We start from the raw sequence: 27,058 nt of genomic DNA, 5'->3' as shown, positions 1-27,058 counted from the left end.
AAGGAAGATTCAACAACTATCATCCAGCTATCAGTATACCATTGATCAGCTGAACCTAAAGGTTCTCTCATATAAAAGCTGTCTGAAATGTGATGTCTGAAAACTAGTAAGGAGGGAGAAAGATGGGCATTTCTGGGGTGGAAGTTCTGTGTCCTTGATGCTATCACTGAAAAGGCCCCGCACTGCAAAACCAGCCAACAAACCTCAGCCAGTGAAGAAAACAGATACTGTTTTCGCACACAGCTTACCTTGCAGTCACAATCCTGTTCCCTCCGCAGTGTCTGGTCGGATTTCCCACCATCTGCGCCAGAGTTACAGGAAGTGCTGCGGTTTTTGCGTAGCAAACGTAAACTGGGTTTTAGCGGTTTACGTTTGCTACGCAAAAGCTGCGGCACTTCCTGTAACTTCGGCGCAGATGGTGGGAAATCCGACCAGATGCTGCGGAGGGAACAGGATTGTGACTGCGAGGTAAGCTGCGTGCAAAAACGGTAAGAGTGGGGTGAACTCAAGAGTTAGCATCCTGCTTAGCTGTGTCTACAGCAATGAACAAGACAAACTCCAAATGAAGGGAGACTTTTACCTCTTGGTCCTGGTAACCCTGGATTTCCTGGAGCTCCTTTGGGGGCCGTAGGGCAGCCAGCACCTAGAGAGACAAATGGAATGGATTGAGCAGTTCTGGAAAATGAATATGAACCCACTGCTCAGTAAGAATGCTTGACATAAAGCATAAGCCCATACGGTCTATTCTGCCCCAAGTATTAGCAGTAGGAGTATGCAGAATATGAAGGGAAATACAGAAAGGAAGGGGAGGAGGCTATCTGGGAACAGAATAATTCTCTCCTAAAATTTAAAGTTGCTTAATGTAAGAGCCACAAAGACAAACGTCAGATGTTTGAGAGCACAAGACATGAACAAATACTACACATACGTTTAAAACTCTTAATCTTGGACTTGTCAGTGCAGCCAGCAGCTTCCCTCCCCTACTTGCTCACTTTTCTCCCTTGGCTCTTGCACTCTCTTTCCCTACTCTAGGTCTCCGGGTAATCTCTGTGGTGGAGAAGAAGAGCTTGCAAGCCTGCCTATTTCCCCCTCCTTCCCCCTTCACACATGGTGGGAATCTATGTATGGGTCAGCACTCAGAGGCTGACTGAGGTCCTGATGCGACATACACTTACTCAAGGGCAGTGTTCCCCCTAAGCTGAGTTAGCGTGAGCTAGTTCACAGGTTTTTAGCCTCCAGCTCACACATTTTTGTCTTAGTTCACGAAAAATGGCCCAGAACACAATAATTTATGCAGTAGCTCACCACTTTAATACCAGTAGCTCACAAAGAAGAATTTTTGCTCACAAGACTGCAGCTTAGAGGGAACATTGCTCAAGAGCAAACCTCCAGGAGCCACACAATATGTATGGCCACCCCTAATTTAAAGCAATGGCGTTCTCTCAAGCAATTTCCACGTCCAATAGCACTTTAGAGACCAATGAGGTTTTCAGGATATAAGCTTTCAAAAGTCAAAGCTCCCTGCACCTTTGATTCTCAAAAGCTATTACCTCTCTAAGCTGTTCGTCGACTGGAATCTTAACTGTTCTACTGCAGACCAACTCAGCTACCCTCTGAAATTCTCTGAACTGGAATAGAAACCAACCCTTTCATGTAGAGACATCAATAAGAAAAAAAGAAGTTGCAGTATTCTCTTCACTGGAGTTTTTTATACAGGACTACATTTCATTAAGCCAAATCCAGGTTTAAGAAATTACAACCTAGTTAGATATGGCAAAACTTGCTTCCTCAAGCCCAGTCATTTATTTATTTTATTTTTATTTTAGTATATTTAATTTCCGCCCATTCCCCATAGGGCTTAGGGCGGAGTACAACATATAGAAGTGCTTCCCACCCTCCACCTAACCTCCCATGCATTTAAAAATAATTTTATGTTTGATTTTACCTGGCCACTGTGGTTCTGTCCTGTTGTCAGGGAAAAGCACTTGCACTGTTTGTGTTTGTCCACAATCTTGAAGAAAGTTAAAAGGAGAGGGGGAGTGGACATCATTTTTACAGAATTTCTATGCCACTTCTCAGTCACTAGCTTCCAGGAAAATCATATTAAGTCACAGCCCATAAATAATGAGATTCATGAAACAACAAAACATACAAACCAGAAAACAAATGTTAACAGTATATAATAATTGCAATCAACATATAGTATGAAAAAAACCAATGGATAATCCTAAACTTGCATAAAAATAAAAGTTTCAGTGTAGAACCTAAAGCTAAGAAGGCCAGGTTCCAATTGGACAGCTATGGAAATGCGTGGCTGGTGACCACCCATCTCACCTCCAATTGGGCATCCAAAGAACAGTCCCCTCTGCAGAATTCCTTTCATGTGAGAGCCAACAGTTCTTTACCTATTCCAAACCCCACCCATTTTTGTTATAGTAAACAAAACAATCCCGGCTTCTCAAATCATGGCCAGATCCTTTGAAATAAATAAAGCTGTTCTAGCAAAATTTTATCTGAAGGCTGTTGAAGATTCCAACAAATGACTTCTAATTAATGAACACAATCCCCCAAACCATCCCCAGCAACAGGAATTGTGCTCCACGTAAAACAATGTAAGCACTGCTCCGGTAAACTGGCCATGCCCTGAATTCTCAGAGACAACTTCAGAGCTGGAGAGCTGCCAGTCTGGAGGCTTCTGGAGGAAGCCGTGCACCAAAGGGCCAGCACCATCAGGTCTCCCTCGCCATCCAATTATGCTCTCAAGGCTGCAATGAGGAAACTGCGCTATGGTTTTCTAACTGACTGGGGATACACTGACTGACATAGTCGAAAGAAAGAAAGAAAGAAAGAAAGAAAGAAAGAAAGAAAGAAAGAAAGAAAGAAAGAAAGAAAGAAAGAAAGAAAGAAAGAAAGAAAGAAAGAAAGAAAGAAAGAAAGAAAGAAAGAAAGAAAGAAAGAAAGAAAGAAAGAAAGAAAGAAAGAAAGAAAGAAAGAAAGAGTTTATGATTCAACAGCGGTTACTATCAGAATGTTTGCACATACCTATTTGAGCAGGAGTCCCTGAGGGACCTGGAAGGCCAGGCAAGCCAGGGCTCCCATGCGCCCCGAGGTCACCTGGAGAACCGGGATATCCTTGGGGGCCTGGCAAGCTAATGCCAGGCAGACCGACTTCACCTGGAAAGCCCTTAGGGCCAGGCAGTCCTGGGTCACCAGCGTCCCCTATGGCCCCTCTTGTACCATCACCCTGTAAGAGAGAGTAAATCTAAAGCCCCTTGCTTACATAAAGCTCATCTATCTGTTTGCAGTATGGAGCTGTTCTGAACCAAGGTCAACTTAGCTTCTCTTGCCCTGGCAAGCAGGCACAGAGCAGAAGGTCTCCTGTCATTCAATGGAGGCTTGGTCTTTCTGGAAAGCTGCACGCCCTTCATGTGGCTCGGCCTAGGGGGCTTTTGTACTGCTTTTTGGGGCATCCCAGCCAGGGGATTCCAAAGAGCTGTTCTGTTCTGAAGACCTGTTGTTTTCCTGCTTAATCTTCCAGAAAAAGGAGCAATTTGTCTGTTTGTTGAGTCCACTGACTATAACAAAAGAGGAAACTGTGAGGGAGGGATTAGAAGGCTTAAACCTTAAGAATGAAAAGCAGGGAATGGATTTCTTCAGGTGACCACGCTGGTGCAGCAGCAGATGCCTTTGAAGTGGGCGGCTGTCAGGCCTGGCAGCGGATCTCAGAGTAGGAGCTTCGGTTGAGGCTCAGAGCCGTCAACTTCTCCAAGCATTGAAAAGGGTAAAGAACCTTCATGATTGCAGATGGAAGCAGGGCTTTTTTTGTAGCAGGAACCCCTTTGCATATTAGGCCACACACCCCTGATGTAGCCAGTCCTTCAAGAGATTACAGTAGGCCCCGTACTAAGAGCCCTGTAAGCTCTTGGAGGATTGGCTACCTCAGGGGTGTGTGGCCTAATGTGCAAAAGAGTTCTTGCTACAAAAATTCTATTAATGTCTAAACTGCTGGCAACAAAAGTGAGTACACCCCTAAGTGACAGTGTCCAAATGGGGCCCAAGTAGCCGTTTTCCCTCCCTGGTGTCATGTGACTTGTTAGTGGTACAAGGCATCAGGTGTGAAGGGAGAGCAGGTTATCGCTCTCACTCCCTCATACTGGTCACTGGAAGTGCCACATGGCACCTCATGGCAATGAACTCTCTGGGGATTGGAAAAAACGAATTGTTGCTCTACATAAAGATGGCCTAGGCTATAAGAACATTGTCAAGCCCTGAAACTGAGCTGCAGCATGGTGGTCAAGACCATACAGCAGTTTAACAGGACAGGTTCCACTCAGAACAGGCCTCTACATGGTCAACCAAATAGGTTGAGTGCCCGTGCTCAGCGTCATATCCAGAGGTTGGCTTTGGGAAATAGATATATGAGTGCTGCCAGCATTGCTACAGAGGTTGAAGAGGTGGGGGTGGGGGTCAGCCTGTCAGTGCTCAGACCATACGCCGCACGGTGCATCAAATTGGTCTGCAGGGCTGTCGTCCCAGAAGGAAGCCTCTTCTAAAGATGATGCACAAGAAAGCTCACAAACGGTTAGCTGCAGACAAGCAGACTAAAGACATGGATTTCTGGAACCATGTCCTGTGGTCAGATGAGACCAAGATAAACTTATTTGGTTCAGATGGTGTCAAGCGTGTGTGGCAGCAATCAGGTGAGGAGTACAAAGACAAGTGTGTCTTGCCTACAGTCAAACATGGTGGTGGGAATGTCATGGTCTGGGGCTGCATGAGTGCTGCCGGCACTGGGGAGCTACAGTTCATTGAGGGAACCATGAATGCCAACATGTGACACACTGAAGCAGAGCATGATCCCCTCCCTTCGGAGACTGGGCTGCAGTATTCCAGTATGATAACGACCTCAAACACACCTCCAAAACGACCACTGCCTTGCTAAAGAAGCTGAGGGTAAATGTGATGGACTGGCCAAGCATGTCTCCAGACCTAAACCCTATTGAGCATCTGTGGGGCATCCTGAAATGGAAGGTGGAGGTGCGCAAGGTCTCTAACATTCACCAGCTATGTGACGTCGTCATGGAGGAGTGGAAGAGGACTCCACTGGCAACCTGTGAAGCTCTAGTGAACTCTATGCCCAAGAGGGTGGAAAATAATGGTGGCCACACAAAATATTGACTCTTTGGGCCCCGTTTGGACTTTATCACTTAGGGGTGTACTCACTTTTGTTGCCAGCAGTTTAGACATTAATGGCTGTGTGTTGCGTAATTTTGAGGGGACAGCACATTTACACTGTTATACAAGCTGTAGACTCACTACTTTACATTGTAGCCAAGTGTCATTTCTTCAGTGTTGTCACATGAAAAGATACAGAGCTTACAAAAAAGAGCCTTCTTGGAGGATTTATTTATTTATTTATTTATTTAGTGGACTTATATCCCGCCCTTCTCACCGAAGTGTCTCAGGGCGGCTCACAGCATAGTGATTCATACAATTCGATTTAAAACATTTACAAATACAATAAAACCATAGTTAATAAAACAAAGATAAGATAAAATCAGCGGTCTATAAAAGCATTTTGTTCCATCCAGAGGTGTTCTCATTATCAGTTAGGTGTTATAGGCCTGCCGGAAGAGGGCTGTCTTACAGGCCCTGCGGAACTGCCCTAGGTCCCGCAGGGCCCGCACCTCCTCCGGCAGCTGGTTCCACCAATGGGGTGCCGCTATTGAGAAGGCCCGATCCCTGGTGGATTTTAGGCGGGCCTCCTTTGGCCCAGGGACTACCAACAGGTTTTGTGAACCCGAACGTAGTACTCTCTGGGGAACGTGTGGGGAGAGACGGTCCCTAAGGTAGACAGGTCCTAGGCCATATAGGGCTTTAAAGGTAATGACCAACACCTTGTACTGGACTCGGAATATTACTGGCAGCCAGTGCAGATCCCGGAGCCCCGGCCGAATGTGCTCCCATCTTGGGAGCCCTAATAGCAGCCGGGCAGCAGCGTTCTGCACCAACTGCAGTTTCCGGGTCCGGCACAAGGGTAGCCCCATGTAGAGGGCATTACAGTAGTCCAACCTCGACATTAATGGCTACATCAGGGGTGTGTGGCCTCATATGCAAAGGAGCTCCTGCTAGAATTCCACCCCTGATAAACACTAATCCTGAGTAAATTGAGTAAATTCTGAGTCGTTATTATTGAAGATAACCTAGACCTGACAGATGTGATCGGGAAAAGGGGGAGGAGTGGAGATGAAAGCAGCAGCAAGTGCCATGGAACCCCCATGTGAAACCTGCCATCGTTACTCACACGAAGCCCTGGAAGTCCTGGCAAACCATCTTTCCCATCTCTGCCTGGTAAACCATCCTCTCCTTTCGCTCCAGGAAACCCAAGGTCTCCTGGGTCTCCTTTGGCACCTGGTGAAAAAAACACCTTCAGTCAGCTACAAGCCACGTGACACTACAATGTATGCAACATTCAAAAGAAAACCGATTGCCGGTTGTACCTTTTTCTGTTACGTATCGGGCATCCCCTTTAGGCCCTGGCGGTCCGGGAAGTCCAGGAAGTCCCGGCAGCCCCTGTTTGTGTTCAAAGAATCAAGTTAACTGCCGTCATCCTAGTACCAGAGGGCAGCCATGTTGGGCTGCAGTCGAAGAACTAGATTTGAGTCCAATAGCACTTTAGAGACCAACAGGGCTTTTTTTGCAGCAGGAACTCCTTTGCATATTAGGCCACACACCCCTGATGTAGCCAATCCTCCTGGAGCTTACAGTAGGCCCTGTACTAAGAGCCCTGTAAACTCTTGGAGGATTGGCTATATCAGGGGTGTGTGGCCTAATGTGCAAAGGCCTGCTACAAAAAAAGCCCTGCTTGTAACTGTTTAAATCAAAGCTGTGTCTCTTTTTATATCTCTGTTCAGAAACGGAAACTATCAACTCAAAAGTTTCTCTTTCCTCCCCTTCTCTCCCTTATTGATAACATGAGTTATTGTTGAAAACTGACTATTTTCCAAACGTCATGGAATCATTCTTTAATAGAAATGCTGTTTAAACTAACAGTTATATGATTCCAGAACAATCCTAACCATTTTTTGATAGATAGATCCCAGCAGCCAGCCGTATTGGTCTGAAGCAATAGAACAAAGCAGTAGACAAGTGCACCTTTAAGACCAACTAAGTTTTGTTCAGAATGTAAGCTTTCGTGTGCTCTTAAGCAGACTTCATCAGACAAAATGGGAATGGCAAGCAGCAATTCTTAATATAAGTGGGCAGTGATTCCACAGACCAACTCACTGCCCACATATTAAGAATTGCTGCTTACATTCTGAACAAAACTTAGTTGGTCTTAAGGGTGCTCTTGTCTACTGCTTTGTTCTATTTTTTGATAGAATTATCCATATAGAAATATTTATATTGGGTTAGATAGAATTTTGTATTTGGTCATCAACTTAATTAGAGAATAATTTTGCATAAATTGTTTTTAATTATGATTATTATTTGATTTTCCTGCTAAGTACTCTAACACTTGAATGGTGTCATGATGGAGAGCTAGCATAGGGTAGTGGTTACTCTATCAGACTAAAGAAATCTCAGTTCAAATCCCCCGACACATTGCCTTGAAGTTTGCTGGGTGATGTTGAGCAAGTAATTCTCTCAGAACCTAACCTACCTCACAGGGTTGTTGTGGGGATAAAATGGAGGAAGGAAGAGCCACATGGGCTATCCTGAGTCCCTTGGGAAAAGGCATGGTAAAAATTTGTAACGGATTACATCTGTGACTAACTCAAAAAACCTCTCCAGATGGCACATTTAATGCTCACAAAATGTGCCATCTTTGAAGTGATCCTATGACTTTGTGAAGAGAAAATAATCCCATGTGGAAAAAAGAAGAGGAGGAGGAGGAGAAGGAGGAGATTGGATTTATACCCCACTCTTCACTCAGAGTGGTTTACAATCTCTCTTCCCTTCTTCTCCCCACAACAGACACCCTGTGAGGTAGGTGAAGCTGAGAGACCTCTTGAGAGAACAGCTCTGAAACAACTAGGGCTGACCCAAGGCCATTCCAGGAGCTGCAAGTGGAGGAGTGAGGAATCAAACCTGGTTCTCTCAGATCAGAGTCCGTGCACTACACTGAACTGGCTCTCTTAAACCTGGACTGGAATTATATAATCCCATATATATAACTCTGTGTGTGTTTAATCGACAATTGATAGCCCATCCTCCTCTCCCAATGGAGACTCAAAGTGGCTTACATCGTTCTCCTCTCCGCCATTTTATCCTCACAACAAGCCTGTAAAGTAGATTAGGCTGAGAGCCTGTGACTGGCCCAAGGTCACCCAAAGAGCTTCCATGGCAGAGCGCAGATTTGAACTTGGGTCTCCCAGATCTTAGTACAGCCGTCTAACCACCAGGGGTGGAATTCAAACAGGAGCTACTTTGCATATTAGTCCACACACCCCTGATGGAGCCAATCCTCCAGCAGTTTACAAAAGAGCTTGTAAGCTCTTGGAGGATTGGCTACATCAGGGGTGTGTGGCCTAATATGCAAAGGAGCTCCTGCTAGAATTCTACCCCTGCTAACCACCATATCCCACTGGCTCTCTACTGCAATCATATGATCTGTGGAAACACCTAATCCAAATTCTGTGCTAAAGTTATGGATTCTGGACTTCAAAATAAATTATTAATTCCTGCAAGCTAACCAGCTACCCTTTTGTTGTTTATGCTGTGTAACTGACTCTGCTTCTGCTGGCTGTACAAAGGGGTACAGAATTCTGCCCTCCAACTAAGGGGATTTTTACTTAGCCTCCCCCTCCATCACTGCACTCCCTATTTCAGTACAAAATTTCCAAAGTGGCTGACCAATAAAAACCCTCTAAATCACAAATAATCCAAAAGGCGGCACACCATTTCTTCAGAGTCTTTTGTACAGCAACTTTTGAGGCTAATAGTCATTCTAACAAAGTCACATAGATGTTCTCTCCTTTATTAGGTTCCCAGGCACTGGAATTTTTAAATGAGAGAAAATGGAAGACAATCCAGGAATGAAACCCTATTTTGTAAAACGTGGTCATGCAACGATCTAGAATTTTGTTATTTTTTTTACGTTTGACAGATCGACTTAGATAAGATGGAAAATGGGAATGTATCGCCAAAATACCATACTTTTGCACCAGAAAATCCAGGAACGCCATGCTGGCCTTGATCGCCGACTTCTCCCTTTCTCCCAGGCTGTCCTGCTGGGCCAGGAAAACCTGGGGGTCCTGGCTGCCCAGCGGGGCCCCTTCTTCCTTCATCAGCTCCACAACTGCAATCCCCTGGCTCACCTGGAGGGAAAAAGACACGTCCCACCTTTTCCTTAGAGGTAAAACAACATTCACATAAGTACATACTGACAGGAAAAGCAGCAAATGCCACTGTTTCTGTATTGTTACATCCAGGGCTTTTTTTGTAGCAGAACTCCTTTGCATATTAGGCCATACACCCCTGATGTAGCCAATCCTCCAAGAGCTTACAGGGCTCTTAGTACAGGGCCTACTGTAAGCTCCACGAGGATTGGCTACATCAGGGGCTGTGGCCTAATATGCAAAGGAGTTGCTGCTACAAAAAAAATCACTGGTTACTTCCCAAGAATCACAGCACAAGAGTTTTTCTATGGAAAAGGGACAGAGCTCAGCCTGGCGTTTGCATGCCACGGCTCTGCCCAGAACAGTGTCCTTTGGGTTCAATCATACATTAAACTCAATAAGAGTGTCAGGCCTCTAGTCCAGTGGGGGTTCCTCTGCTTTTGTCGGCACCTTTCTGCTGCCAGCCAACTGGCCAGCAGGGGGAACCGTCACCCACAAATGCCCCTGAACACAATGTAATGACATCACCCGGAAGTGACATTATCACATCACTGACGTGGGGGGGCGGTTTGATGCTCTAGTCTTTGGGCAAAACACTATGGTAAAATGGGGCTCAAACCATAGAGTTGTGCCCAAAAACTAGAGCGTCGGCCCCTGACATTGGCGGTGTGATGTCATTTCCTGGTGATGACATTGTGGTGCATGTCTGAAGCTCTCAGAACGGACCCCAGTGCCCCCCACCAGCAGACAAGTAGGACTTGTCTAAAAAACACATGCACAGAAAACTAGACACGGCAAAGCCACTGTGGGGAAAGGAAAAAAGCAGCAGGTAGGTGTCAGAACTTGTATCTTTACTGCTGGTTCCCTATAATGTGACCAATGCTGTATTGTACTGTTACTGTGGCTTAGAGCTGCTTTGTTACTGAACCAAACTGACTCAATGTTGTAACCCTTGCTTGACCCAAAGTGCTTGAATAGTAATTAACCTTGCCCCACTGGTATCCAAAATATTTGGGGCTGTAGAATGAGTTATGTTATGTCTCTGCACATTCTCACACTGGGACCCTTTGAAGCCGAGCAGCATGGCCTTCGGAGTAGGGAGGCATCCTCTCTACTGATAGTGATGGTGAGAAGACAGATGTGCCTGTAACGGTGTGAATTGTGGCTTTGTGAGATGTTTGCTTTACGTGTATAAAATTGTGCTGGTGCTGGCTCTCGCCATCACTGTTATCTTGCCTTTTCCAGTGCTTAGTTCTCTTCAATAAAATCCTAACTTTGTAACCAAGTATGGGATCCGTTTGAAGTTCTTAAGTTCTGACATTATAAAGTATTCATGAACTTTATCAATGAAGTGCTACGGGACTTCCTGTTTAAGGGGGTGGTGGTGTACCTTGATGACATCATTATCTATTCACAAGATCTAAAGTCTCATGTGCCCCTGGTCCGAAAAGTGTTGAGCACCCTTTGCAAACACAAACTGTATGCCAAATTGTCGAAATGCGAGTTTCACAAGACCGAACTGGACTATTTGGGTTTCCGGGTGTCGGGGGAGGGATTGGCTATGGACCCCGCAAAGGTCCAAGCGGTACTAGACTGGGAGCCCCCTCGAACCCGCAAACAATTACAAAGTTTTATCGGGTTCGCTAACTTTTACCGCGACTTCATTAAGGGGTTCGCTACAGTCATGCTCCCCCTCACGGAACTCCTCAAAACCAAAGGGAAAGGTGACGAGGCGAAAAAGCCAGGCGCGCGCCTAACGTGGACGCCTGACTGCCAAAAAGCTTTCACTGAACTGAAACGCCTCTTCACCTCCGAACCCGTGTTGGCTCATCCCGATGAACTGAAACCCTTCGTGGTCCAATGCGACGCCTCCGACGCCGCAGTGGGAGCCATATTAATGCAAAGAGGGGAAAATGGGGTGCTCCGACCATGTGCCTATATCTCAAGGAAATTTTCCAACGAACAAAGAAATTGGTCGGTTTGGGACAAGGAGGCGTTTGCAGTCATGTTTGCCCTAAAAACCTGGCGCTCCTGGCTTGAGGGAGCGAGAGTGCCCTTTGAAATCTGGACCGATCATAAAAACCTTGAAGCCCTCACCGGGCGCCGCAAAATGACTGCAAAACAAATCCGGTGAGCAGGTTTCTTTGCTAAATTTGACTTTGTGCTGAAACACATCCCAGGCTCAAAGAACTTTTTAGCAGACGCCCTCTCTCGCATGCCACAACACGACAGTCTCCGGGAGGAGGTAGTGGACTCCTTAATTTCCCCCTCAGCCATCTCGGGGGGGGGGGTCACTACCCGCTCCGGCAAGCAGACCAGCCCTCCGGATTCAGATCTGCTGCCTCGATTCCTCTCAGAATATAACCAGGAGGCTGACCGCCCCCCTAACTTGGTTAAAGCCGAAAACGGGCTCTGGCTGCACAAGGAAAAAATCTATGTGCCCCCTCCCCTCAGAAAAGAAGTCTTGGAGCGCTGCCACTCGAGTCGCCTGGCCGGCCACTTTGGCTATGTCAAAACCCTCAACTTACTCACTCACCAGTTCTGGTGGCCAAAAATTAAAAAAGACGTGTCGGAGTTTGTTCTTTCATGTCCCACCTGCCTCATGGCAAAACGAAGGGGGGGTAAACCCCCGGGCCACCTGGTTCCCCTCCCTACAGCCACCCGACCTTGGTCGGTAGTCTCCATGGATTTCATTGTCGAACTCCCACCTTCACAGGGCAAAACAGTCATCCTGGTCGTAGTTGACACATTTTCAAAGCAAGCCCACTTCGTCCCGTGCAAAAAGCTACCCACGGCCAAAAAACTCGCCCAGCTCTTTTTCACCCACATTGTACGCCTACACTCGTTCCCAGACAAGGTCATTAGCGACCGCGGGACGCAGTTCGTTGCCAACTTCTGGCGGGAGTTCTGCAAACTCGCTGGCATCGAGCAAGGACTAAGCTCTGCCTACCACCCCCAGTCGGATGGACAGACGGAGAGGGTTAATGGTCTTCTGGAACAGTACCTCCGCTGCTTCATTAATTTCCAACAGTCCAACTGGGTGGATCTCCTCCCTTTTGCAGAATATGGCTACAACAATAGCCTCCATAGCTCGACCAAAACCTCCCCTTTTCAAATTATCAATGGTTACGAGGGCAAGCCGTTTCCTACACTCGCCCTCCCCGCCAGCCCGTCCGAACCCACATCCTGTCAACAATGGTGGGAGGGCCTCCGTGAAGGCTGGAAGGGTATTCAGGAAAACCTGGAGGAAGCGAAAAAAGCCTACAAAAAGCAGTTTGACAAGAAACACTCCCCAGAGTGGGACCTAAAGGTGGGGGATACAGTTTTCCTGTCGACAAAAAACCTTCCCCTTCCCCAGTCCTGTCGCAAACTCGCACTGAAGTTTCTTGGGCCTTTCAAAATAAAAAGGGTAATAAACAAAGTAACGGTGGAACTCGAACTACCCAAATCTCTAAGTAAGATCCATCCTGTTTTTCATTGCAGCCTGCTTCGGAAAGACCCTGGTGCTACGTCCTTCCATCCCAGGGCCCCACCGCCCCCTCCGACGACAGTGAGGGGTCAGAGTCACCATGAAGTCCAGGAAATCCTGGACTCCAAAGTCAAAAGGGGGAAACTGTATTATTTGGTCAGGTGGAAACACTTCCCCCCGAGCTGTGACGAGTGGGTCGAATCTCAGAACGTAGCCGCTCCGCAACTGCTGAAAAAGTTTCACCTACTGTACCCACACAAGCCCAAGGCTGGCCCCGCGGGAGGGGGCGCTTAGGGGGGGCAGTATGTCAGAACTTGTATCTTTACTGCTGGTTCCCTATAATGTGACCAATGCTGTATTGTACTGTTACTGTGGCTTAGAGCTGCTTTGTTACTGAACCAAACTGACTCCATGTTGTAACCCTTGCTTGACCCAAAGTGCTTGAATAGTAATTAACCTTGCCCCACTGGTATCCAAAATATTTGGGGCTGTAGAATGAGTTATGTTATGTCTCTGCACATTCTCACACTGGGACCCTTTGAAGCCGAGCAGCATGGCCTTCGGAGTAGGGAGGCATCCTCTCTACTGATAGTGATGGTGAGAAGACAGATGTGCCTGTAACGGTGTGAATTGTGGCTTTGTGAGATGTTTGCTTTACGTGTATAAAATTGTGCTGGTGCTGGCTCTCGCCATCACTGTTATCTTGCCTTTTCCAGTGCTTAGTTCTCTTCAATAAAATCCTAACTTTGTAACCAAGTATGGGATCCGTTTGAAGTTCTTAAGTTCTGACAGTAGGCCAACCATCTGCTCTAAGCAGCCTTCCTTCTGCTTTTGCAGAAGAGGTGCATAACTGTGGCATCAGGGGTGGAATTCTAGCAGGAGCTCCTTTGGATATTAGGCCACACACCCCTGATGTAGCCAATCCTCCAAGAGCTTACAAGGCTCTTTTTTGTAAGCTCTTGGAGGATTGTCTACATCAGGGGTGTGTGGCTTAATATGCAAAGGAGCTCCTGCTAGAATTCCACCCCTGTGTGGCATGAAGGTGGCAGCAGAGGCCAGGGAGGCTCCATTTCCTGGGCAAAAGGCAGCAGATGTTCCAGGATAGGGCGGGGCACCTCACAAGAAGACAGTGGCAGCTAGGGTTGCCAAGTCCAATTCAAGAAATATCTGGGGACTTTGGGGGTGCAGCCAAGATCAAGGCCACGTGCCCCGTCCCGAACCCATGTTAGAGCCCCCTTCCTCCCGTCTCCCCCGCCCGGGAGACTCACTTGAGATTGTCGAGGGAGCGGACGTTGCGGGCGGCACTGCCGTGCCCGCCGCCCGAGCTGTGCGACCGCCCGAACATGCCAGCGGCTGCCTCGCCTTCGCTCTCCGGCTACGGCCTGGCTCCCCTCGTCAGCATCACCTCTGCCAGCCCCGCACTGCCATTCAGCCGCCACACACAGCTGCCCAGCCGCGGAAAGAGCTGCGCGGGACACGCCGGGAAACGTAGTCTCCGAGGAGACGCCGCCCGGCAGCTGGAGAGGACGCAAGGACTACGAGTCCCAGCGTGCACCTCACGAAGGGATGCTGGACTGGAGCGAATAGCAGGCCGGCGGTGGGCGGCTCTTTGTGACCCGGAGGAAGGGAGGAGCCTGAAGCCTGCGAGGGAGGCAGGCAGGGAAAGAGTGTCTCTGTTTGAGAGAGTGGCACCAAAATTGGTGCTGTTTTTCACCCCCGCTTCTGGATTTTTGGAGAGCGGGGGAGGAGGCTGCTTATTCGGGGGTCCCCCACCAGGGCGGGGGGTTTGGGAAGCCTAGTGGCAGCCCTAGGCAAACCCAGCTGTAGTGAGGCAAGGAAGGGGATAAGAGAGGAAGAAGGCTCTGAGAAGGAAGGGGCGGTACTGGCCTTGACCAGCATGGGCAGAGCCCCAGGGATAAAAAGGGAGATGTCAGACACGACAGGGGAGGTGAGGAATGCAAGCTGGAGGAGCAAAGCTGAGAAGGCGCAAAGAAGCAAGAAAGAAGAAGCTGAAGGAGGAGCTGGGAGCAGTGTTCCCTCTAAGCTGAGTTACAGTGAGCTAGCTCAGTTTTTTAGCCTCCAGCTCACACATTTTTGTCTTAGTCCAGGAAGGATGACCCCAGAGCAAACTAATTTATGCAGCAGCTCACAACTTTAATGCTGGTAGCCAGGGGTCGTTTTGTAGGGGAAAAGGTGCAGGAGCTCAGTAGCATATCTCCTTTGCCTATGCCCTGGAATCTGTGTGCAGTGGAGGTTCAGGAGCTGTGCTCCTGTGGGCTTCTGCTGAATTCAAGCCCTGCTGGTAGCTCACAAGACTCCACGGCTTGGAAGGAGCACGGGCTGGGACCTCAGTTAAGATAAGGCTGCCGAACGGGGACAGGCCTGGTGGAACAGGCCCAAGGTGAAGGCAAAGCTCAGCCCCCTGAGGTTGGAAGGGGCAGACATGGGCAGGTGAAGGGAACTGCGCTCGCTCGTGGGGAAGCCTGCGTGGACTCTGTGGCACCCAATAGAATGGGAATTAAGGAACAGCACATTTATTTATTTATTCACCCATTCAATTTATACCCCGCCCTTCCTTCCGAAGCAGGCTCAGGGCAGCTTACAGCACCACTGCATCTTGTGTAGGGTCATAGCCAGAATTTTTTAAGATTGGTGGGGCCCACAGATATGGGTTTTGTTGGGGGGGGGGCAGGGGGCCATCTGAGGCGAGCCCATTTTTACACACCATGAAAAATAACAGCAGGCAAGTGTTCCAGGAGACTCTCTAGCATTTGCCAGGGCACGGGAGGCAGAAATCTGCTCCTTCCTTTGCATTTCCTCCCTGGCCTTGAAATAGCACTTCCCCACCTCCTGTTCCCTCAGCGACAGTCTCTCTCTGTCTCCTGGCCGCTCCTTCTGGTGAGTTCTGTCTCTCACCTCCCTCCCAGCCAAGTGGGTAAAATCTCCCACATGGCAAACTGGAGGCCCTCCAATGGAGGGGACATAAAGATGGAAGGGGGGTTTGAACAGAGTGGCTTGGCCCCCCCAGGGCTCCGCTGTAGCTATGGGCCCGATCTTGTGAGCCTTTGCTGCCTATGGAAGTCAGTTGCATCTCATTATAATAACCTTACATCAAATTAAGTTAGTCCAGCTTAGCCTGAACTTGTCAGAGTTTGGATGCTAAGCAGGGTTGGGAATGAGAGACTACTAAGAAAGACCAGGGTTGCTATGCTGAGGAAGGCAATGGCCAGCCACCTCTGCTCCTCTCTTACCTTGAAAAGCCCATGTTGGTTTGATGGCCCGCAATTATTATTATAACCTTAAATTAGAAGGAGTTATGCAGAAAGGAAGATTCAGGTCGATCAATTGGTTCAGGGATCGTTAACTAGCTCATTTTCACTCTGCCTAAAAAGGATGGGGCAGATGTAAGCAGCTAGTTATCTAACTTAATGCTGGTTCAGAAGCTTATCTGTATACGTCCTGCCCCCCATGAAAGAAAGAAAAGACTTTTTAAAGAGCTATGAAGGATGCAGCATGGGGAAAGAGCTGGAAAACAGGGGAGGCTAAAAAACAGGGGCAGCTAAAGACTTATTGCAGAAAAAAACCTTGTAGCATAAACCTTTTGGCAAGAAGAACTGAGAACAGATCAATAACTTGGAAGAAAGGGCTCCAGGTGGGAGGATGTGACCCAGATCAGGCCTCTAACTCACAGGACGATTCGCAGCAGGTGATGTATCAAAACTTAGCTTACCCTTTTCTCCTTTTAGTCCACGTGTCCCTGGGTGACCTTGGTTGCCCCCAGGTCCAGGAAACCCTGGAAACCCCTTTGGTCCAAGAATATAATCTGTAAAAAAGGAAAACTAAAACATTACAGGATCTCCTAGTTTGAGATTGACTTTTTTCCATTTCCCAGGACTTTTTTTTGTATAAGGAACTCCTTTGCATATTAGGCCACATCCACCTGATATAGCCAATTCTCCAAGAGCTTACAGGCCCTCCTCTAAGCTCTTGGAGGACTGGCTACATCAGGGAGGTATGGCCTAATATGCAAAGGAGTTCTGTCCTGATGAGCAAACACTGGAGAGTCTTTGTAACACCTGCTTTATAGAGACACTCCAAAAACAGCTGGATTTGAATCCAGTAGCACTTTAGACACCAACAAGAGTTTCAGGGTATAAGTTTTCCAGGCTCAAATCCCCTGTCATGAACTGAGGCCTAGTGTGGCCTAGAAGGCAGGGAGAAGCCTGCCTAGGAGTAGATACAGGGGCCTACATCTCTCAGGATTCCTCCTGTCCCACTGATTGGATGGCAGAGTTTTGGAAGGAAAACTAGTCAAGAGGGGGTGAGACCTGGGAGGAAAGCATAAATAAGCTTCACTAGAAAGGGAAGTTGTTCTCTCTAGGGACGCTGCAGATAGAAGAGGACTGCTCTCTGGAATGGCTGCAGCAGGAGGGTTCCCTCATTCAAGAAGGGTGAGTCTTGGGCATTAGAGGAAAGGAAATGTATAGTCGTGTTAGGGCTGTTCATTTATTTGTACCAACCTTTACTGTTTTTTTATTTCACTGTTGTACTAATGTTTTATCACCCACTTGTTGTTCTAGAGCCCATTTGGTCATGGTTAGAAGGTGCTTGCTAATAAGGAAGACACAGGGGTTGGGTGGTGCTCTGAGCCCTCCCAGACAGACCCTTACCAGAGTGGTAGCAGCCAGTAGAAGACCCTTCCAGGCAGGGGTAGAATTCTAGAAGCAGCTCCTTTGCATATTAGGCCACATACCCCTGATGTAGCCAATCCTCCAAGTGCTTACAAGGCTCTTTTTTGGAAGCTCTTGGAGGATTGGCTACATCAGGGGTAAGGAGCTCCGGCTAAAATTCCACCCCTGTTTCCAAGTCCCCCTTCATTGCACATCAGTAGGACTGGAGATGTTTTGCAGAGCAGCTGGATAAGAGTTCAGTAGAGACCAAAAAGATTCTGGGGATATAAGCTTTTGAGAGTCAAGGCTCTGATGGAATTATCTGACAAAGGAAGCCCTGACTCTCTGAAGCTTATACCCCCCAACATCATTTTGGTCTCCTAAGTGCTAATGGACAAGTCTAGTCCAAACTGAGAACTAGTTTGGTGAAGTGGTTAAGTGCGGATTCTTATCTGGGAGAACTGGGTTTGATTCCCCACTCCTCCACTTGCAGCTGCTGGAATGGCCTTAGGTTAGCCAAAGCTCTTGCAGAGCTGTCCTTGAAAGGGCAACTTCTGGGAGAGCTTTCTCATCCCCACCCAGATGTAGCCAATCCTCCAAGAGCTTACAAAAGCTCTTTTTTGTAAGCTCTTAGAGGATTGGCTACACGAAGGGTGTGTGGCCTAATATGCAAAGGAGCTCCTGCTAGAATTCCACCCATGCTTATTTTGCTGTAACATGGTGCTTTTGCAAACGCATGTTGTGCTTCCTTCCCATCTGCCGTGATGGAAAGTGCAAAACAGCTCAAAACATTTCAAACATTCTGGCTGATCTTGCTCGACAACTATTCGACAGCATCTGGATGGACAGCAGTCAACACAATGTTAACTTGGGCAAAGTGAAGGAAAGTGGAGGGGGAATTAAAATGGATGAGCTGGATCTAAGCTTTTTACCCAATGCCTTTTAAAAAGAGGATCCATCAATTACTAGGAAGTTTCAGATTCGAGTCCAATAGCAACTTTGAGACTGACAAAATTTCAAGGCGTGAGCTTCTGAGAGTCAAACCCCCTTCATTAGACAAGTACTTTTAAAATATTCTTGGGAAATCTTGTTGATCTCTAAGGTGCGACTGGAACAGAATCAAGTTGTTCCACTGAGGACCAAGATGGCTTCCCACTGAAACTAGAAAGTTTCAGATTCCCATTCAACTGTCCATCTGTTCCAAAACACCTGACAGAATACTGTAAGTCTTTCAAAAGTACAACCACATCATAATGGCAGATTGTTACCAGGTTGACACATCCAGGCTCAGGGCTTTTTTGGTAGCAGGAACTCCTTTGCATATTAGGCCACACCTCCCTGACGTAGCCAGTCCTCTTGGAGCTTACAGTAGGCCCTGTACTAAGAACATTGTAAGATCCTAGAGGACTGGCTACATAAGAGGGGTGTGGCCTAATATGCAAACGAGTTCCTGCACATAAAAAGCCCTAACCAGGCTGAGTCTTTCTCTTGCTCCAGTTATCTGAAGCCTAGCCATGGCTAGGACAAAAGCCAAGGGGGATAAGTTTAAGGGCTCCAATAAATCTAAAATCTAAATCTTGACTTTTAGCCTGCAACCTGCAGCGAATTCCTTTGGGCTTCCCAGTGGACACTGGTGGATATGTTGTATAAGCTTTTCCCTCCATGTTATGTTTTTATGTTGTATTCCATTGATATTAACTTTTACACTCTGGTCATCTTTAGAGGCCCTGCTTCAGTTTTTCCTGCGACCCAATACTAGATGGGTGGTGAACCAAGAAAGGGCCTTCTCTGTTGTGGCACCAAAGCTTTGGAACTTCCTCCCCAGGGAGAGCTGTCTGTCTCCCTCTATCAGTGTCATTTGACAGCAGGTGAAGACTTTTTTGCTTTGTCTGGCATACCTCCAATAATGCCTATTGGTTCGCCTTCTAGTGTTGCTATTTTATATATTTTTAATTAAACTTTTTAAATAATTTTACCTGTATTTTAATTGCTCCAGTGTTTTGATTTTTTAAAAATGTTTTCTGCCTTGTAAACCCAGATTGGGTGAAAAGGCAGCATAATTTAAAAAAAACAAACATTATTTGTTTAAATTATATATCTTTTTCACAAGTTGCTTGGGGTTCCCACTGCTAAAGAGAAAAGTGTGATAAAAATAACAGTAAACAGGCAAATAATTCTGCTTCCTTAAAGTCCAGCTGGCTGCTTTCCCAAAAATGCTAATCCATAAGTGCTCTGGCCACTTACCTGAAGGACCTGCAGGGCCAGGTGCGCCAGGAAAACCAGGTAGTCCGGGCTGACCATCTAACCCTGGGAAACCCGGCTCTGAAGCTGGCAATCCTGGATCGCCAACAAAACCTTTGGGACCCATTTCTCCAGGCAAACCTCTTCCTATGGAGAAATCTGGAATGGGGAAAAGAGGTATCTGTGATTTTTAGTGTGATCTGAATGAAAAGTTATTGATAAACTCCTACACAGGTGGAAATGCAGGCATTTGGTTTCTGATCATACTAACAATAATGATATTTCTCTTCCGGACACCTTTTCAGGGTAGGGCTTCACCTAATTGTTTAGTGTAGCTTAGGAAGCCTAATGCAAAACAGCAGATGCCCAGTGCAAAGCAAAAATCCAGCAACTGTGCCAAAATAAATAAAAGTACAATTAGAAGTACTTATAGCAGTCTTATGAGCCCCGTGGCACAGAGTGGTAAAGCTGCAGTACTGCAGAACCCTCTGCTCACGACCTGAGTTCGATTCCAGCAGAAGCTGGTTCAGGTAGCTGGCTCTAGGTCAACTCAGCATTCCATCCTTCTGAGGTCGGTAAACTGAGTCCCCAGCTTGCTGGCGGGGAAGTGTAGATGACTGGTGAAGGCAATGGCAAGCCACCCAGTAAAAAGTCTGCCGTAAAAACGCTGTGAAGGCAGCATCACCCCAGAGTTGGAAACAACTGGTGCTTGCACAGGGGACCTTTCCTTTCCATATCAGTCTTATTATATATCAAACCATACCATTATCGATACTGAACAACAAGCTACAAACAATATTGTTTGTAAATTGTTGTTCAATATGGATAATAATATGGTTTGATATATAATAAGATTGATATAGAATTTCTAATGGTCATTTTACTTATTTTGGCATCGTTGCTGGATTTTTAGATTAGGAAGCCGGCAGACAGAAGTGATTTGTTCCCAGCTGGGCTGCAACAAGATCAAAGCTGAGGACCCCAGGTGAGTGTTCCATCCATCCAGGGTTCCAAGATACAAGTCTTCAACATGCTGCTGCTGTAAGAGTTCTTGAATTTTTTTTACGGTGCTGCCACCACCAAGATTTTTGCACTCCATCTGCATTCTGTTATTTCCAGGCGAGTCCCTTGATGGTTTTGTTGAAGGAAACAGGAGGCTGCAAGGTTTTCAATGGTGTATGCAGGGGTGGAATTCTAGCAGGAGCTCCTTTGCGTATTAGGCCACACACCCCTGATGTAGCCAATCCCCCAAGAGCCTTGTAAGCTCTTGGAAGACTGGCGACATCAGGGGTGTGTGGCCTAATACGTAAAGGAGGTGACTCCTTTAAGACTTCCACGCCTCTGAAAGAAGGCGGTGCATGAGAAAGGGGAGGGGCCAGATAGGAGCTACATGCGGTGGATCAAGCTCTAGCGCTCTTGGGACAGTTGGCAGCCTCACAGCTTGTCCTGCAGCCCCTGCTCTACCAGTGCTGCTACCTGTTCCTCTGACCAATCATGGTGATCCCGCACAACTGGGTTTGCCCCCCAAGAATTCCACATTGTCCCATTGATCCTTTCATGTTCTCTCAGGGCTCTCTCAGCCCCACCTACTTCACAGGGTGTCTGTTGTGGGGAGGGGGAGAGAAGGAGATTGTAAGCCACTCTGAGTGAAATCCCGTCTCTTCTTCTCTCTTGCTCATGGCCAGGATAAGATATCAGCAAACCCTTTTCTCCCCCTCCCTAGCCGATATCCAAACAAGGAAGTGAGTGGGAAATTACCTGGTGGTGGTCCTGGTCGACCAGGAATACCAGGACTGCCTTCTTCACCTCTGTCTCCCCTAAGCCCAGGGAAACCAGGGGCTCCAGTGTCACCTCTTGCACCTGAAAATATCCACAAGAATACATGCTAAACCTCTGAGCTGAGTAGCACACACATGCATTACTCCGGAAAATGCACACCATATCTCATACAAGAATAGCCCAGATCAGTAAACTTAAGTTTGACAGATATCATAGATAGGATTCCCCATAGGTGTCATGGTGCGTGCTGATACCTTTCCTGGCACCCAAGTGGGCAGGGCCAAGTGAGTCTTTTGGCAAGCAAGACTTCTGATTGGCCACTGGAGATTCCCCCCCCCCCAAAAATATAATTGTATTAGGCTTTAGTAAATATTTTGCAATTTCAACAACCATGTTTACATCCAACATTGGAATAAACTAACCCTGAACAGTTTTACATAGTTTAAAACAAACAACATTGGTGGTTACCAAAGATGCATCAATTACAGCAGGAATTTCTTTTAGAAGAAACGAGATATTCTAATATTGGAAACTTTGTGGTTCTAACTTCTGCTTAGGGCGATAGCCATATGGACAGTACTAGATAGATAGCGATATTGGAAACCGTACAGAAATAAAATCACTATGATATGTATATGTACATCAGGGGTGGGGAACCTTTTTTCTGCCAAGGGCCATATGGATATTTATAACATCCTTCGCGGGCCATAAAAACGTATCAACTTTAAAAAACAGTGCTATTGTTTTACTATTTGAAGTCATGTGGGGAGAGCCTAATCTGGCACACACACACACACACACGGCCCACTGCCCTAGGCAAATGCATAGGTCCAGGGGTTTTTTTGTAGAAAAAGCCCAGCAGGAACTCAGCAGCATATTAGACCACATCCCCTAATATTAGCATATTAGGCCACACACTCATTAGCGTATTAGGCCACACCATCTGGGATAATCAAGTGCAAACTGAACTGTGGCAGTAACTTTTCCAGGCCCTGCAGGAATTCTGGCTGGCCAGCCAGGCCCCAGGGAGGCTGCTGCACAGTACATCTGGGCCCTGTGATCCCTTCCTGGCCCTGGGCAGGCTGCTGCACAGCGTGGCTGGGCCCCACGATCCTCGCTGGCCAGCCAGGCCCCAGAGAGGCTGTCACATGGCTTGGTTCAGCCCAGCAATCCCCGAGGGCCACACCTAGTGACCTCGGGACAGAGGTTCCCTCACCCCTGTTGTACATATATATTCCAAAAGATTGTTATGCCATGTCTATTGATGGATTCTCCTCAGATTTCCATTTAGTAGCAATAGCTGTTTTAGCAGCAAACAGTAATATTGCTATTGGTTTGTTTTTTGTCACGTAAGGGATTTTAGTATCTAATCTTAAATTTAAAAGCCGTGTTTCTGGTTCGTTTAAAACTGTATATCCAGGTTTATCTTGTAAACATTTTGTCACTGTTTCCCAGCTACTGGAGATTTGATTGACTGCATAGGTTTTCTTTTAAAAGGCAACTCTTGTCAGTAGCTGCCACCGCAGCACAAGGATCTTCACTGTGTGACTGGAGATAGACCCAGCTGTTCTGTGGCCAACTCTACCTCCTGCAGTAGCCATTTTGTGACTGTGCCCACCACACTGTGCCAGAATTCCACTGGTGCCCACAAAGTCCAAAATATTAGAGACTTCTGCCTTAGGGTAATGGGCTGCATCATTTGATTCCAAATTCTGAACACAGGCGTTCTGAAAATGAGGCCATTCACGCAGCAGGTGACTCACACTGAATTGTCTTCACCCTTTTTGGGAAGCATAATTGGGCAGAGAATATAAGGCACATTTTAAAAACAGCAGAAATTACAACAGAGGAAGCATACAAACCCTACACAATGACTAAATGTGCATGCGATAAGACAAAATGATACCATCTTCCAAATGCTTCACACTCATTGTATTCAAAAGTCTTGAATAAAGATTGAAGCTTCGTACTTCTCCCTCCTGGCGAATTATGAATGCATGAAAGATAATCATTAACCTCCATTTCATTGATTTGCAAACTGCCATTTCAGAAGGATACAATATGAAGCCCCCAGATTAGGAAGTCTCAGGGATTTCTTCATCTTTCTAAAGCAATGCAGTCAGGCCTCATTTTGGGCAAGAGCTCACAGGAGTGGCACTCTGGAACATCTAAATTTTATCGTGCACTTTCTTTCTTAACCGCCCCCCCTCCAATAGTTGCTTCTGGGCTCCAATGTTCAAACACCCTGTGAGAAGTTTACTGAACTCTAAGACTTGACAAACTTTCTAATATTTCCCCTCACAAAAAATGGGAAAATAACCAAAACACACAAAGCAGACTGATGGAAATCTTCCTCATGCCACTGTGGCCACATAGGAGAAAGTCATTTAAAAAGCACGATGGGAGTAAGGTTTTGTTATGACAATTACAATTCAAGAAGCATTTTAAGGTAGATGCTGAACTGATATAATTCAGTACCCCTTCCGGTGATGTCAGAGATGTGTGGGATATGCAAATGAGTTATGCAAATGAGTAGTGCTAACGAGCTCCAGCACCTCTTTTTCTATGAAATGACCCGAATGCAGTATAGGAAATGACCATCGTCCTTTCAAGAGTCATATATCTAAGCACAGTATTTGTATTCTTCTTGCCATGAACTCTGTGTAGTTACCACTGCTATGCTTATGTGCTTGCTTGGCTTTCCCCCCTTCCCTTTCTCTGCACACTGCTTATCTGTGGAACTCATTATTCAAGCCGCCTCTGCCAGCCTTCAAGGTCAGATGCTGAAGAAGCAAAGATTATGCACCTGGACTTCCAAGACTTTCGGTGGGAGGGGAACCCGCCAGAATTATTCCCGCGCTTTGCATCCCCGCGCTTGCTTGAAAGTTAATGATTGGGGCGAGGGGTTAAAAGAGAGTCACTGAGCTAAGATGTCAGTCTTAGCAAAGACAGTGTCCTGCCTTAAGATGCTTATGGAATAAACTGCTGAATTATCATTTTTGTTGCTCCATGTGTATCCCCTGCTATCTTAGCAAACCCTACAGTTACTGATATGCCGATCTGGCCTCCAGTAACTCTAGAGGAAATCAGTGATTTATTGAAGTATGTAAAAGCGGGTAAAGCACCAGTCCCTGATGGCCTTCCCACTGAAGTATTCACAAAGTTTGCCGATTGGTGGCTCCTGCCCCTTGCAAAATTGTTCTCTTTCATTGATCTGCATGGCTCCATCCCAGACTCTTGCCTTGATTCTATAATTATCCCAATATACAAAAGGGGGTGGTGGTTGGAGTTACCAGAAAATTTCCACCCCATTAGTTTATTATCTATAGTGGGCAAATTGTATGCCAAACCTTTAGAACTCTGATTAACTGACTGAATGCGCCTAGGCAACATCATAGGTCCTGAACAAATTGGCTTCTCCAAAGGCAAATCTGCTATGGACCATTGCTGCACTCTGGCCTTCCTTGCTGAAAAATATATGCATACCGGGACAAAAAAATTATATGCTGCCTTCATCGACTTGAAGGGCGCATTTAATTCAATAGATAGAGTCCAACTATGGATTAAGCTAGGTTATCTGGGAATGGACCCTCGTCTACTGTTTCTCTTGAGGAAACTTCATTCTAATACTTTTTGCCAAGTGAAATTTTCTTCTAGTGGTGACTTGACTAGCAAAATCCCAGTGTTAAAGGGGGTTAAACAAGGTTGCGTGCTGGCCCCGCATCTTTTGAATTTATTTTTAACTGACCTGGCACAATTTTTGAACCCTATTAATGGTCATCCGCCTAAACTAGCAGGCTGTGCGGTCCCCTTATTACTTCATGCTGATGATACTACCATCCTCTCTTGCACAAGTGTGGGCCTGCAAAGGTATTTGAATGCCTCCTATGACTACTGTAATTGTAATTCACTATCAATTATGCCAAATCTAAAGTAGTTGTCTTTTCAAATTGTTGGCGCCCACAGAGATGGTTTATTGGCAACTCAACAATTGAGCGAACAAAAATTTTAAATACTTGGGGATCACTTTTAATCACAAATTAAGCTGGATTTCACATCGTAACAACACCGTCAACTCGGCTAAATGTTCGGCTGCTCAGATTAAACAGTTTTTCTTTGCAAGGGGCAACCAATTAGTTCCAGCAGCAATTAAGGTGTTCAAAGCTAAAACGCTTGTCCAAATTCTCTATGGTATGCCTATATGGATCTCAGCATTTACCAGGAATGTGGAGAGCATTCAAGCCTCATTCTTTAGACAAATTCTTGGTATGCCAAAATGTGTGTCCTACTTTGCTCTCTGCTCTGAAGTGGGTCAGTCTTTGGTAGAGACAAAAGCCTGGATTGCAGTGTTTAAATTCTGGCTCAAAATTCACTTTAGAATAGATCCTAATGCCTTCTTGATTATATGAAAAGAGACCCATATATTTCATCCTGGACAGCAGTGCTTATATCCAAACTTAACCAGTTGGGGATAGAGGTTGATGATTTTTTTTTACTTCTGATGAGTCATATATCTTCAGATATATTAAATTGAGACTGTGGGAGTTGGAGGAAATGAAACTACGGCCAACAGACCCTTATATTTGTTCTCCAGCTTCCTTAGGTCTTTATGCATTCTGCGGCAAAATGCCCCATTATCTATCAGACTTAACCATTCCAAGTCATCGCAGGGCATTTATGTTGGCTAGACTAAATGCGTTTCCCTCCAAAGTTTTACAAGGAAGATATCATCGAGTCCCTTTAGGCGACAGACTCTGTTCCTGTGGAGCGAATATTCCCGACTCAATTCAGCATATATTGCTTGATCATAATCTCCGTAAAGATTTATTTTGCAAGCTTTCTTTCTCCCCAGATTTGTCTATTCTGCCACCCTGATATTATTTATTGAACGATACTGAGGGGGAGGTTAGCGAGGCTGTGGCAAAAATTTTGGCTGACATCCTTAAATTTAAATCTGTCCATGTACGAATGCATCTGTAAGCTCGGTTTCATTTTGATTTTATCTCCAATGTTTAAATTTTTATATTCTGTGTATTTTTATATGCAACTGTTATGCCATTAAAGGTTTGGTATGGTACGGTATGCTGAATTATCAGACTGTGTGGTTCCTTGACTCGAGGTCCTGACACGTCCATTACTCACTGGCGGAGGGCACAACACATACAGGTGTGTGCAAGACCCCGAGGCACAGCTGGAGCGGCACATCCATCCCCAAGAGCAGAAGACATCCAGTGACCCATCCTGTCATGGGTAACAACTGGACGGACAAGTGCTTGAGCTACCACTCGCTTCTGCACGCCAACGACATGCTAACGCACAGGGTCTGTGCAGCCCTTGACGGGGCTTGTGTGTCTGTGTCTTGGCTTCCTTGCCATTCGTCAATAGCTCAGAGAAGACAGGAGGGTAGAATGGCAGATCTTGGAAGCTAAGCAAGGTTGCCCCTGGCAAGTATTTGGATGGGAGACCTCCAAGGAAGTCCGGGGTTGCTACGTAGAAGCAGGCAATGGCACACCACCCCAAATGTCTCTTGCCTTGGAAACCCTGCATGGTTGCCGTAA

General features: G+C 46.4%; 1 protein-coding gene across 1 annotated transcript in view; it reads right to left on the bottom strand.

Moving 5' to 3' along the window:
* The window catches only part of COL4A2 (collagen type IV alpha 2 chain), a 226,109-nt gene that overhangs the window by 53,040 nt on the left and 146,011 nt on the right, over positions 1-27,058 (bottom strand). Inside the window, exons 18-26 of the mRNA XM_060231861.1 lie at positions 21,480-21,581; positions 19,725-19,880; positions 16,541-16,633; positions 9,160-9,320; positions 6,501-6,573; positions 6,305-6,411; positions 3,043-3,244; positions 1,946-2,011; positions 581-643 (exon numbers count right to left, since the gene is read on the bottom strand). Of these exons, the coding sequence (XP_060087844.1) occupies positions 581-643; positions 1,946-2,011; positions 3,043-3,244; positions 6,305-6,411; positions 6,501-6,573; positions 9,160-9,320; positions 16,541-16,633; positions 19,725-19,880; positions 21,480-21,581 (1,023 nt within the window). The remainder of the gene's footprint in view (positions 1-580; positions 644-1,945; positions 2,012-3,042; positions 3,245-6,304; positions 6,412-6,500; positions 6,574-9,159; positions 9,321-16,540; positions 16,634-19,724; positions 19,881-21,479; positions 21,582-27,058) is intronic.

The sequence above is a fragment of the Heteronotia binoei genome, chromosome 1 (assembly GCF_032191835.1).
Source record: "Heteronotia binoei isolate CCM8104 ecotype False Entrance Well chromosome 1, APGP_CSIRO_Hbin_v1, whole genome shotgun sequence".
Lineage (NCBI taxonomy): Eukaryota > Metazoa > Chordata > Lepidosauria > Squamata > Gekkonidae > Heteronotia > Heteronotia binoei.
Note: the sequence above shows the minus strand (reverse complement) of the source record. Positions and strands in the feature narration are given on the sequence as shown.